Genomic DNA, 14,122 nt, shown 5'->3' on the forward strand with positions numbered 1-14,122 from the left:
ACTAAGGCTTAGCAGCAGTTACAGAAAACTGAACAGAACTAAGCAGAGAAAATAGGGTCTTAACCAGTAACTATTTAATTTAAATTTGCATCCTCAGAATGTCACAGTTTACTCTTTCAGAACTCATTAACAATCTGGATGCACTAATTCTGTTTTACTTCTCCCTTTTTCTTTCTCCAGTAACTCCTGAGGCCTGGAGAGTGATGATGTCTCTTAAATCTGGTCTTTTGGCTGAAAGTACCTGGGCGCTAGACACTATTAATATTCTTCTGTATGATGACAGCACTGTTGCTACTTTCAACCTCTCTCAGGTAGGTGGGAAAGCAGTATACTTCTCAACTTTGCAGGGAAAGAAAAGTGAAATAAGACACCTACAAAAATGCTGCTGGCCTTTCCAATTTATTCTAATTAACAGAAATTTTAATATTGCAAAACTTGCACTTGTTTGTGATTGAGATTGTGAGAGACAGATATAGGTCACATAGAGGAAATTAAGAAGCCTGAAAGAAGGATGTTTCTTGTAGAAAGGAGCATGTAGGAATATAAGAGTTTTAGCACTACCAAAAAACTAGTGTGTAAATTCACACACATGGTAGTATAATCCCTCAAAATAGCAGTATGTTAGTAATCTTTCTTAATCTGTGTTTCCATAAAAGACTTTGCAAAACTATGTTAAACTGATTTGAAGGCTGTCTTTTGATGACAACTTGTCCTATTCCATACTTCCATGTGAGACTGTGGGACTTTATTTAATTGCTTATTTTCTGTTTGGTTTCTTCTTCCAGGGAATTTCATTTTTCCAGGAATACCAAATTGACAATTTAAAGGCTAAAATCCACTGTCTATCTGTAGGATGCAGGCAACACAGGATTTAACAGTGTGGGTTTGCCTCACTGCCTCCCAGCATTTTTCAGCTCTGCTCTAATCATTTGGCTGTTAGGTGGTAGTAATAGATGGCATGCTGATAATTTACATCATCTAAAATTTGTACAAATTAAATATTCAGTTTCTCTCCTCCATTCATTCCTTGGTTACTAATAGTGTAACTCATCATTTTTTAAATATAATGACTTCTTTTTTTTTAAATACAGACACAAATGGTACATTACATCCCACCTAACTTTGGAATTAGGGATATCTATAGCATGATTTATCTCACCCAGAAGAAGAGATCTAAAATAGGTCAGATGAATCATACCCTAGAAATGGCCTGTAGAAGACCATTGATTATAAAAGGAATCAAGACAATTAGGTTAGGTATGTGACTAGTGTGGGTGTTTGAAGTTAAATGAGGTGAACCTCCTCTGAACTCTGTCAGAAATTGTGTTAATGCACCCTATGCAAATTGCACAGAATACCATGCATATTGTAAATATAGACATTCTTTTGTTACATTTGCCTTGGACTCTGTTTCCAGTGGCAGCCAGGACCATATGATGCCTGGTAACTCCTGCGGTTCTGATAAGCATCATTTTGTCCGTAGTTCTTTGAGGAGCTGGCACTCATATGAGAATACAGAACAGACAAAAGGCTACATTTCACTGAAAACCTATTAGCCCACAAAAAGAAAAAAAACCACATTAAAATCCAGACAATTGGGCTGAATGCATCATAACAACAAAGAATTTTTAATAATAAAGCCACTGAGCGTAAATTAATACCAAGTCCAACTACTGCCTTTCCATAAGAAAGTGATTACAAGTTAATTAAGAAGATTAAACCTAAATGAAAACTGTTTCTGAAGGGTGACTTACAGCACCAGGCTCCAATAACAATTTTTAACTATTGCCAGACAAAAAATGGATCTATTCCAACAGAGATGACATACTAATCTAGGACATCAGTTCTAGACACCTAAACTGCAGGTTCCTACATGACAGTTGGTTTCAGAGACAAAGGAGGAAAGGAAGAATTGCAAACTTTAGATATCTAATAAAAGTACAAATGAGAAAAAACAGCCAAGTTAGGAACTTCAGTACTCTGTACAAAAAATGAAGAGTAATAGGAACTTCCAAGGGGACAGAACAGCTAAGCCAGATGTCTGCTATGGCTTAAAGGAGATATTAATAAAGTTCTGTACTTCTCATAGCTGTTACAGTTGAAGCAAATGGAACTGTGATAGTTTGACATTATATACTGTTTGGACAGACTCTAGAAGAATTTCTTTTGATTAACTTCTGCCATGCAGGACCTAGCCACAAGTCCACAGCAGTATGAGGGAAATATTCACACATATATGCATCAGTGTTCCTAATAAAATCTCATGCAGACAAAAATATTTACGTGATTTTTATGTTCTTTCTTTCTTCTCCCCTCAGTTGTCTGGATTTCTTGAGCTTTTAGTAGAATATTTTAGAAAATGCCTGATTGACATTTTTGGAATCCTTATGGAATATGAAGTGGGAGATCCAGGCCACAAAGCACTTGATCACAAAGTAGCCAAGAAAGATGATAGTCAGTCCTTGGCAGAGGATACTGGAAAAGATGAGAATGATGAATGTATTGACTATTTTGATGAAGATGAGGAGGAGGGGGAGGATGAAAAGGTAGAAGGAGAAGAAAAGAGCATTGTTTTTTCCACTCCTGGTGCCATTGCTGATCCAAGTGAGAGGCCAAAACAAGCCAGTAAATTTGACAAGCTGCCAATAAAGATTGTAAAGAAAAATAATCTATTTGTTGTTGACCGATCTGACAAACTTGGACGCGTTCAGGAATTTGATAGTGGACTTCTCCACTGGCAGCTTGGTGGTGGTGACACAACTGAGCATATCCAGACTCACTTTGAAAGCAAGATGGAGATTCCACCACGCAGGAAAGCCCCTCCTCCCTTGAACTCTCCAAGCAAAAAGAAGGACCTCGAGGGGAAAAGTGAATCTGAGGAGCAACAAGAAAAGAGTATAACAGCAACCATTGATGATGTCCTCTCAGCTCGGCCAGGAGCATTACCTGAAGACTCAAACTCTGGTTCCCAAACAGAGAGCAGTAAATTTCCCTTTGGGATCCATCAAGCCAAAAGCCACCGGAATATTAAACTGCTAGAGGATGAGCCAAGGAGCCGGGATGAGACTCCTCTATGCACCATAACTCACTGGCAAGACTCCTTGGCCAAACGCTGCATCTGTGTGTCAAATATTGTCCGTAGCTTGTCTTTTGTGCCTGGCAATGACACCGAAATGTCCAAACATCCAGGCTTGGTGCTGATCCTGGGAAAGTTGATCCTTCTTCACCACGAGCATCCAGAAAGAAAGCGAGCGCCGCAGACTTATGAGAAAGAGGAAGAGGAGGACAAAGGGGTGGCCTGCAGCAAGGATGAGTGGTGGTGGGACTGCCTCGAGGTCTTGAGGGATAATACATTGGTCACATTAGCCAACATTTCTGGGCAGCTAGACTTGTCTGCTTACACGGAAAGCATCTGTTTGCCAATTTTGGATGGCTTGCTGCACTGGATGGTGTGCCCGTCTGCAGAGGCACAGGATCCTTTTCCAACCGTGGGGCCCAACTCAGTTCTTTCGCCTCAGAGACTTGTGCTGGAGACCCTGTGTAAGCTCAGTATCCAGGACAATAATGTGGACCTTATCTTGGCCACCCCCCCATTCAGCCGTCAGGAGAAACTCTACGCTACTTTAGTTAGGTACGTTGGGGACCGCAAAAACCCGGTCTGCCGAGAAATGTCCATGGCGCTCCTATCGAACCTTGCCCAGGGGGACACATTAGCAGCAAGGGCAATAGCTGTGCAGAAGGGAAGCATCGGAAACTTGATAAGCTTCCTGGAGGATGGGGTCACTATGGCCCAGTACCAGCAGAGCCAGCATAACCTCATGCACATGCAGCCTCCGCCTCTGGAGCCGCCTAGCGTAGACATGATGTGCAGGGCAGCCAAGGCCTTGCTGGCCATGGCGAGAGTGGACGAGAACCGCTCCGAGTTCCTTTTGCACGAGGGTCGTTTGCTGGATATCTCAATATCTGCTGTCCTGAACTCTCTGGTTGCATCTGTCATCTGTGATGTACTTTTTCAGATTGGGCAGTTATGACATAAGTGAGAAGCCAAGCATGTGTGAGTGGAGATTAGAGGGTCACATATAACTGGCTGTTTTCTGTTCTTGTTTATCCAACGTAGGAAGAAGGAAAAAAAAGAATCTTTGCTCCTCTGCCCCATTCACTATTTACCAATTGGGAATTAAAGAAATTATTAATTTGAACAGTTATGAAATTAATATTTGCTGTCTATGTGTATAAGTACATCTTTTTATTTTATTTTTTTTAACCAAAGTTGCTGTCTAGTACATTCAAAGGTCACACTTTTTTTTTTCCATAGATTATCCTTTTCAATGTTCTTTTCCATGTTTGTATTGCATATTTTTTGGGAAGCGAACTAGTGACTTTTTAAAAAAAATGTTATGGCAAACCATTGTATTATGGGGAAGAAAAATCTCACCACTTTGAAACAAAAAGGTGAAAAATAACCAACATACCAAGTTCCTGTGTGTTTTATTTTTTCAGATAAGGAAAAAATAAAAAAAAACTTGTATACCATCACCAAAAGCTCTGTGCAATAGAAGATTCTAGTGATGTAGGTATAGGGGATCAAGGAGGGTGTCAGTCAGTAGTCAGAATCCAAAATGATACTGATTTCTCCTCAGGAGAAATGGTTACATTAGGCTAGGAGCAAAACAAAACAAGTCAAGTTAAAAGATTTTTAAACAAAACCTGAAGTCAAACATCAATTGCTTCCTCACCAGAACTGTCTTGTCTACATCTGGTTTTTTTTTTTTTGACCTTCCACAATGACAGTTCTTCACAATTCCTTTAATCATTTTTTAAAATATTTTCTTATTGCCTAAGGGCCGTGATGTATATAGAAGTTGTACATGAAACATACCCTCATTTTATTTTTTTTTTTTAGTACAAAGTTTTTAGTTTCTTTTTCATGATGTGGTATCTACAAAGTGATAGTAGAATTATTTTTTTCTTTCATTTGGGCCATATCTCCAAAAAATAATAAAAAAAAAAAAGAAAAAAGGAAAAACCCAACACAGAAAACCAACAACTGAGGGTAATGTACAAGTTTCTGTATGTATAAAGTCATGCTCTATTTCGGGAGAGCAGCCGATCACAATTTGCTTTATAAATCAAGGTGTGGAAATGGTTACGTATGGATTGATTTAAGAAAATGGTTACCAGTCTACAGACAAAAAATATATACAGGAAAAAAAAAAGGAAGAAACACAGCTTCAAAGATTTTTCAGTGACAAGAATCTGCATTTGTATTTCAAGATAATGTAGTTAAAAAAGAAAAAACTTGATGTAAATTCCTCCTTTTCCTCTGGCTTAATGAATTTCATTTATTCAGTATAAAATCTTTATATGTTCCACATGTTAAGAATAAATGTACATTAAATCTTGTTAAGCACTGTGATGGGTGTTCTTGAATAATGTTCTAGTTACAGTGTGGGATATCGGAAAGCAAACTAATTACAAGAAAGAGCAATAATGATTATTCTCTTCCCCCTACTTTATTATTATGACCTTCAAAAATATTATGCTCTTGTATTGCAGCAACTTGCTCTCCTTTTAGAAAAGCCTTCTCACATCCTGGAGAAGTGTTTTTAATTACTATATATAAAACCATGAAGCCTCAAAGGGGAAGACACGGCTAACAAGTGATAGTTGTGACTATGCAGGTACCCAATCTCCGTGCTGTGTTTGGGGGACTGAAGACAGATGTTAGAAAAAGTGACAAAAGATTTTGTTAAAGCAATAACCAACTGGAAGAAATTGATCTGTATTCACTACCTGTAATTCTCTCTGTTGGTTAAAGGTGCAAATACCCCAGTGATGTGGGTATTTAGAATAAACACCCACCCACTTCTCGATACTGTATGTGTCATTGCATACTTACGTGGCCTCTCATGCTGGGAGTTCCCCATAAAGTGGATCAGGCTTTAATAGAGCGCATCCATCGTTATAATTGGTGGGAGATGGCCATTTGCCTTTCAGGAATTACCTGGTTTCAGATACGTCCACTCTCACCTGGTGATACCTTGTTGCTGAATATTGTTCAAGCACTAATTTTTGCTATTTTATCTTGGATCATTGACTTTGTTAGTGTGATCATAAAAAGCTAATAATAATCAATTTCCCTGGAACTGCCACATAATTACACTGGTAGTGGATATCCTCCTCCCCTCTCCAGCAACAATACGGAGGTACTTGAAAATTACAACCCCCTTTGGCATACTGCCCACTTTGTTCATATAGATTGCTATAACATTAATATATGTAAGAGAATTTCAGAGACAGGTGAAGTACATACAATTATAAGCCAAGTTTGAAACGTGCTTCCCTAGTGTCATGAGAAGTAATTTCTCCTTCTAGCTTCTCTTACTCAATAATCTCTCTACTCCTACATCATCTGCTGCAGTGGTCTGTCTTCCTCTTGCATATCACTGCTTTTAGAAGTGTCTGGTGAATTATAACCTGCTTGTAACTCTTCATCACAGAAGGAGGCATATTTCAGGGATGATTTTTACAGCTTATTGCTGGGCAGTGTGGAAGTAGAATGCCCTGCTAAACTTATTTCTTAGTAATGTTTTACTGCTTGATACCACCCCATGGATGCAAGCAAGGAAGCTGTTAAATAAACCCTCTCCTGAGTGCTACGTACCCCTTTCTGATCAAGGACAACAAAGGACATCTATTCTCTTCTCTCTTCAGCATTCAGACCCAGAGTCCTCTGGGGAAAACTACACCTGTGGCAAAACACTCTCAGCTGTCAGAGGCAGCACGTTAATGCTCTTCAAGACTGCTCCGAGCCTGCTTAAACAACATGGGGGAAAAAAACACCCAGCCAGCCACATAATGTCCATATGTATGTGGCATTTCCTGCCAGTTTTCCAGCTGGGCCAAGAACTAGCTGAGGAGACACAGCAGTGTGAACAGTACAGACTCTGCCTGAACATGATTTTATTCTGTTACAGTAAGAGTAAACAATCTAAATCACTGGTTAGTATTGCAGCACATTTATCAGAAGTAAGGTGACACATAAGAACTCCAGTTCCCTCTCTTGTCTTCATATGATTCCATCTTTCCCACAATGTTCTCTTAAACCTTTGGAGACAACCTGCTCATGGAACTTGTGCACTTAGCATGTTCTTACTGAGTCCTGACCACGCCTGAGTTGCTGTTGGTATTGTTCTTATAAGAGGTATTTTAGCTTTCAGTTTCAGAAGCAAATTCTACATTTTTATGCTGATGTGATCACTGTAGTGAAGCTCAGAGTAGTACTAACAGGATGGACTATTTGAGTTATTTAAGGGAAAGCAGCCAATTAGCATTTTAGGCACTACTCAGCCACGAATATTTGACTAACTAACTGTGTGTATATATATATATATATGTATATATAAACCTACCTGGTTCTATGGCAGACCCAAGCAATTAATTTCTTGCAGATCGAAAGAGCGTTAATTTATCTTTACTGACCTTTAGAATCACTTCAGGAATTAAATGCCTATCCCCTTTGACAGGAATAAATGGTTTTGTTTCTTGTTAACATAACTTCCTACACTATTCTTTAAGAAAACCCACAAAAAACCAACATACAAAAATATCCTGCTCAGAAACTCCATGTTTTCAACTACCAAAAATGAAAGATGGAAAAGAAAAATCTGTGTTCAAAAGCCTAGGCACTTTCTCTTCCATCTTCTTTTGTTGTTTCACACCACAATCTGTGCCATCACTACCGTGAGACCATTGTCTTGTTGGCATGGATACATCTAGAAGAAACATGTACTTCATTAAAGAAATACTGTAGGAAAAGCATGTACATGTGTTACACGTTAATGATTCCTATACAACACTTTTACAGTGCAATGCAGGCTACATTTCTTATTTTATGAATAATACAGAAATACCTCTTAGTAATAAAGAGGTGTAACTGAAAGAAAAAAAATTACCATCACCTCTACTGTTCTCCCCCACAGAACAGAGAGGATTGTAAGCATTCATACAGTGCAGGGGCTCAAGCCAACTTGAAACTGAACTGAGGTGGCACACAGTGAGTTCACCTTTCAGGAATCTGTGAGTAGGTTCCTTACTCTGCAGGCAGTAGTGCTGATGTACGTAAGAAATAATACACACCTGTCACCCAAACACTGCAATAACACTACCACAGAAGTCAGGCTTTTTGGGCTTACAACTAGGAGCAGTCTGAAATTCTGGGTCAGAGTACTCCAGAGAAAGATGACTTCTATCACCTCCAACCCAGTAATATCAAATACGTGAAAACCATGCTCACAGACAGAACCACAAAGCAGTCCCTGCTGCAAAGAGTTTATTTTCCAAGTCATGAACAAGTAACTGCAGGTGGAAAAAGAGGAGAAAATGGAAAAAAAAGCAGCAGTAAACCTAAAAGGCAGGTACCACTCTTGTAGCAAAGTGGAATTCAGAGATCTAGAACATGGCCTCATGCCACTTTAATTTTCCTCAGGATAATTTGTGACATTTGAGGGTTCTCCCCAATTGTTTTCTCATGAAATCTTACAGTTCCCCATGGCAAATTCCTTTCCATCCATCCCCCATATTTTAAGGATTATTGAGCATGAAGAAAGGAGAGGAAAATTAAGGGTGAAAAGGCATGGTCATTTGGAAAAAGAGAAGCAGAACACAAAGCTGAAAGAAAAGTTTCCTATGTCCCTTACTCTATGTCATTACAAAAAAACAATTAAACCAAGCTAGGGGAATTTGTAATTTCATTGGTGGCTGGTATAAATACAGTGGAATCAAAAATATATTTTTAGTGGGAGCAAGGGAAGGTAAAGATGAGCCTCCAAGTGTAGACTGGTAAATTCAAGTTTTACTTAATTGCATTTACCTTTTGTTGAATCCACCCCCAGTTGTTTATTTGTGCACTGTCAGAAATGGGTTTGCAAAGTCTGGCCATCCTTTCTGTGAGTGTCAGTAGCTGTGGATACAGGAGACAGCTGTTCTGGAGTGCATACCAAATACAGCCAGTCACATGCCTAAACGACTCATTTTGTTCTTCTAATTACTAATTCTAACACAAGCTAAAATGTGTTTCATTGCAATGCTGTTGTACAGTATTAAAAAGTGTAGGTTTATACTTCACATTTGTTTTAACTGGCCTAAACTAATGAAGTAACAAGATCCTCATCTGATGCCCTCAACAGAGCACATCTTTCCCTGCATTTGTTAATTTACTTGTTCTGTCATTACTTAGTATATATTGCATTTCCATTAATTAAGCATAGTTATTTACATTGAAAGGGTGATGCAGTGGAATTGCCTAGCCAGCAGAGCAAATCCCTAATGACTCGGGAATCTCTACAATGTTTATTCAGGTCTGCAAAGAGACTCCTGAAGGACAAACATTCTGACTTCTGCTCCATTATAGAGCAATTTTAAAATGCAAGTTGATGTATTATCATGCCAGGAGAAGGCATGATAATATAAATAAACATACATTTACCTAACATGAAAAACACATGCTAGAAAAAGCTTAGAGTACTCCATGATGCAATTCTACTTTATATGTGGTAATTTGCCTACCAGTTCTACATATGCATCTGCAACTGAGAAGAAAAATAACTAAATCTAGTACATGTTTTACCATCAAATTATAACACAAAATTGCAAAATCAACTATTAAACTTCTTTTGCTCTAAGAGAATTTGGAAAGAGACAATGTTCCAATGGGTTTATCACTACTGCTAAAGCTTACAGTGGACTCCTTCTAGAAGATTCTTTTTTTGGTTTTTTAATATGAAAGATGAAACTCTGTACATAATGAAACACAATAACTGAGAAATACTGAGATTTAAGCACAAGGCTTCATCTGCAGAACTACCACTATGTATTTTAGATGCAGTTAGGGAAGACAGACTTGTAACAACAAGTTATTTGTTACCAATATCATGAGCTCACCTAAAAAATAAAAGTGTATTTCCACCCATTTTGTATAGTCATGCATGTTGCACTGGCATATGTCTCACAGTGAAGGAGAAGTTGTTCTTTTTTGTTCCTTCTTTTTTTCCTAATATTTAGTCCCTAAACCTCTCACATTGCTTCCTTCCTTTCCCCTATGCATTAGTACCAAATACAGAGTCCTGATTTTTTTAAATAACTGAATAGCCTAGGGTTTGTCTGTTATTGATACCTTGTAGTATACAGAGGGATTTCTTCATTGTGTAAATTGAGTCACCAGTTCTTGAGACATAGCATCTCCCAAAGGTTCTTACCCTGCAGAGAAAAGTGACTACGATGGGCTCCCAACCTTAACAGGGCAGAGGTGGTCGAGATCTGCCAAGGACAGGTAAAGAAGAGAAAAGAGTTACACATTTGACATTCTACACCTTCAAAAGACGGGCATGTTAGTTACAGTAAGCATTAATAACCAACCTTTCCAGTCAGCTACTATAACTTCCTCAGCTTTTCTATTACATAGGATCTTTTTGAGAGTTTGTTTTAAATATCAATAAAGCTGCCTGTTCAAAAGCACTTAGATGTATGACCAATGTACCCTGTGAAAATAATATTATGGCCTCCGTAACACCAGCTCATTCAGTACCTCAAGTGGCTCATGCATTTTTATCAGCCTAGAACATGCCAACCTTCCACAACATGTGTATCTTGTCTAAGAAAGGCTACTCACAGAACCAAAACACTGACTAGTATAGCATAAGGAAGCATAAGGAAGAAAATAAAGCAGTATGTGCAGATCATATTCATTAAACACCTTCTTTTAAGCAGGAGACTTTTGACCTCATTTCATTAGCTTGTTTTATCTTCAGCTGGAGCTGTGTACATGCAAGGCTGTGGCCTTACCTGAGGAGGTTACCGTTCCTGGCCTGCACCTCCTACAAGTTATTAGCTCCCTGCAAACACAGCAGCTCTAGGGTACTGTTTCTAACCTAGCCGAGGCTAGATTAAGCACTTAATGCATTCAGGTGTTTGGTGTGCTCGTTTTTCCACCCAGAACATTTTGACAGCTGCTATGACCATACACTCACAGAGTTATTCACCCATTATACAACAGACAGTGATTTGTTGCTGGCTCCAAACTCTCCAGGAGCCAGTAGATTTGATATACCTCCCAGAGCATCTAAAAATCTACTGTAAGGGAGGGTGGGCATGCACTGGACCTTCAGCCTGGTCTCACAAAAAGCAGCACAGCTTCTTGCCCCAGGTACAGGCAGAGGATGTAGTCCTGGAGTAATAAACTCATGCTGAAAGGAAACAACAAAGTATACTGATAAATCATTATCCAAGGACACTTAAATGCTCTTAAATTCCTCTAACAGGCAGTCTGATCTGCACTGTTTGCTTAGTTTTTAATGTCTGGAGCTGCTATTTATGAAACTCTACATTCTACTAAAAGAACACAAGAAAGGCTTCTCATTTGCCTTCTGTTTGGATAGGGGGACAACCAACAGGCGACCAATCCATCACAAAGGTGTTGCACCACCCAAAGGTCATGGATGCAGTTCTGGGCAGCAGTGCCATCACTGAACAGGCATGTAAGGAAGCCAATAAAGCCCTCATTTATAAGAATTTGACATTTCCACCAGCAGCACTCATTTGCCTCGGAGCAGAAAGTGGTTGTGGGAGAGAGGGTTGTTCCCAACAGTTTTTGTTTCAATTTTTAATTATTTTGTAGTCAGTTTGGTGGGAAATGATGATACATGGAGGAAAACACCTAGAGCTCCTCCCAGTCTTGATACATTGAAACTCATTCTGTGTGGGACTGAGATCCTTTTGGCCTTGCTCTCATAGGATGGTTTGAGTTGGAGGGGACCTTAAATATCAGCTAGTTCCAACCCACTGCCATAGTCAGGGACACCTCCCATTAAACCAGGTTGCTCAAAGCCCCATCCAGCCTGGGCTGGAAACCCTTTCAGTCACGGGGAACCCTCAGCTTCTCTGGGCAACCTGCTCTGGTGCCTCACCACCGTCACAGTAAAGAATTTCTTCGCCCTCAGCTTCTCTGGGCAACCTGCTCTGGTCCCTTCACCACTGTCACAGTAAAGAATTTCTTCCTTATATCCAATCTGAACCTGTTCTCTTTCAGCTTAAAGCCATTTCCCCCTGTCCTATCACTAAACACCCTCATAAAAGTCTCTCTCCAGCTGTCCAGTCTCCAGTCCCCTTTAGGTACTGGCAGGCTTCTATAAGGTCTCCCCAGGACCTTTTCTTCTCCAGGCTGAACAGCGCCAACTCTCTCCACTTTTCTTCACAGGAGAGGTGCTCCAGCCCTCTGATCATGTTGGTGTCCCTCCTCTGAACTCACTCCAACAGGCCCACGCCTTTCCTGTGCTGGGGACCACAGAGCTGGATGCAGTACGCCAGGCAGGGTCTCACCAGAGTGGAGAGAGACGATCATCTCTCTCGACTTGCTGGCCACTCTCCGCCCCTCCTCCTGCCCCACAGCTGCCTCTCGTGTCCCGCTGCTTTCCCTCCTTCACGCCCCCCAGCTCGGCAGAGCCGGCCCCGGCAGCCCGGACGCCCTGGCCCCACCGGGCTCCCTGAAGGCCGCCCCCTCAGCACCCCCGTCCCCTCGGCGGCGGCAGCGGCCTCGCAGGTTTGTGTGGGACAGCCCGGGGCGAGCTGCCCTCCCGCACGCAGCCCCTCTGCACTCAGGACAGCAATTTTACTTCCAGAATGCTTCCCCTGTTTTCAGCAGCACAGAGTGTGTTTCGCCCCGGCCTGCCCTTCCACCTGCAAACACGTAATTCAATTACCATGAGCTTAAATTTATTGTTTAAAATTGCACTTAGGTTTAATGCTTTTTCAATACTTCTTTGTCATTTGAAATCAATTCATAAAACTCTTTACACGTACTATTTAAATCAACTTTAATTCCAAACCTTAGCAGAATCAATATTTAGCAGGTTCCTGCAATCCATGCCGGTCTATTGACACAGGGGAGCGCGGCGCTGGGTGAGGCAGGAGCGGCCTCCTCCCGTGCGGGCTGCCCCGGGGCCCCCCGAGGCGGCCGGCCACCTTCTGGAATCAGCGTCGCCTGCTGAGCACCATCGGTGAGTTCCCAAAAAGTCATTCTGACTTTATTTTTTTATTTTTGTTTGATGCACTCAAAATCGTCTGGTTTGGAAAGGACCTTAAAAGGTCGTCTAATTCCAAATGCCCTGCCAGGGACAGGGACACCTTCCACTAGATCATGTTGTTCAAAGCCCCATCCAACCTGGCCTAAAACACTTCCACGAATGGGGCATCTACAGCTTCTCTGGGTAACCTGTTCCAGTGCCTCAACACCAGCTCAGTAAAGATTTTCTCCCTAATATCTAAATATCTAAACCTGCCCTTTTTCAGTTTGAAGCCATTCCCCCTTCCTGTCACTACATGCTCTTGTAAAAAGCCTCTCTCCCTGTTCCTTGTAGAGTGGGGAAGTGGGTATAAAAGCACACACACATATATGAAATATTTTTTTCAATTTCACTAGGATGTGTTTGTATGAGAGCACTATTTATGACCAGAGCTTTTGTCATCAGTTTTTGGTAACTCAGCAATTAGCATACTATATCAAAATTAAGCACATACAGATCAGCTTGTTCTAATTAAAAAAAAAAAAAAAGTCCTTCAGCTCATATTGAAAGAAATATGAGTGGTAGTCATTCACTGAAAGAACCACTTCATCATTGTTAAACTATTTTAAAAATGCAATCCTTGCCTTGTGTTTACAAGTATCTAGTAATATGCAGTATTTTAAGACCCTTCAGTGGCATGGTAATATATTAAAGACATACCTCTTCATTTTAACAGAAAAAGAAGTTGAAAATATGTCTTCTGTTCCAAAATTCATTGGCTGATAAAGAAAAAGTAGCTGACACCATTTACTATGCAATACTCAAGATCAAACAATGAATTTGTTATAGCCAATTATGAAAAATGCAAGCAGAACAATCATATAAGCATAAATTTTCATTTTCTAATTAGTTTGTAGGCAGTGGTGCTTACTAGCATTGGTATCAGCATTATCAGCTGTAGATAAGTGAAAGTTAAAAACACATGGTATTATTATATCTTCACATTTTTTGAAGAATCTTTTGCGATTTCTGCGCTGTTTTGAAAATAATTGAATAAATAATAG

The 14,122-nt window shown here is 40.2% G+C and overlaps 1 protein-coding gene across 11 annotated transcripts in view; it reads left to right on the forward strand.

Annotated features, from left to right (window-relative positions):
* ARID1B (AT-rich interaction domain 1B) overlaps positions 1-5,416 on the forward strand; it is a 296,599-nt gene extending 291,183 nt beyond the window's left edge. For 10 of the 11 annotated variants that reach the window (XM_017739507.1, XM_017739513.1, XM_017739516.1 and 7 more), the window contains 2 exons: positions 181-311; positions 2,319-5,416. In XM_017739507.1, coding sequence (XP_017594996.1) covers positions 181-311; positions 2,319-4,031 — 1,844 coding nt within the window. In that variant the 3' untranslated portion in view covers positions 4,032-5,416. The remainder of the gene's footprint in view (positions 1-180; positions 312-2,318) is intronic. The other variant, XM_017739511.1, reaches the window with a different exon arrangement.
* The last annotated feature ends 8,706 nt before the right edge of the window (positions 5,417-14,122 follow it).

The sequence above is a fragment of the Corvus brachyrhynchos genome, unplaced genomic scaffold, assembly GCF_000691975.1.
Source record: "Corvus brachyrhynchos isolate BGI_N302 unplaced genomic scaffold, ASM69197v1 scaffold14, whole genome shotgun sequence".
Lineage (NCBI taxonomy): Eukaryota > Metazoa > Chordata > Aves > Passeriformes > Corvidae > Corvus > Corvus brachyrhynchos.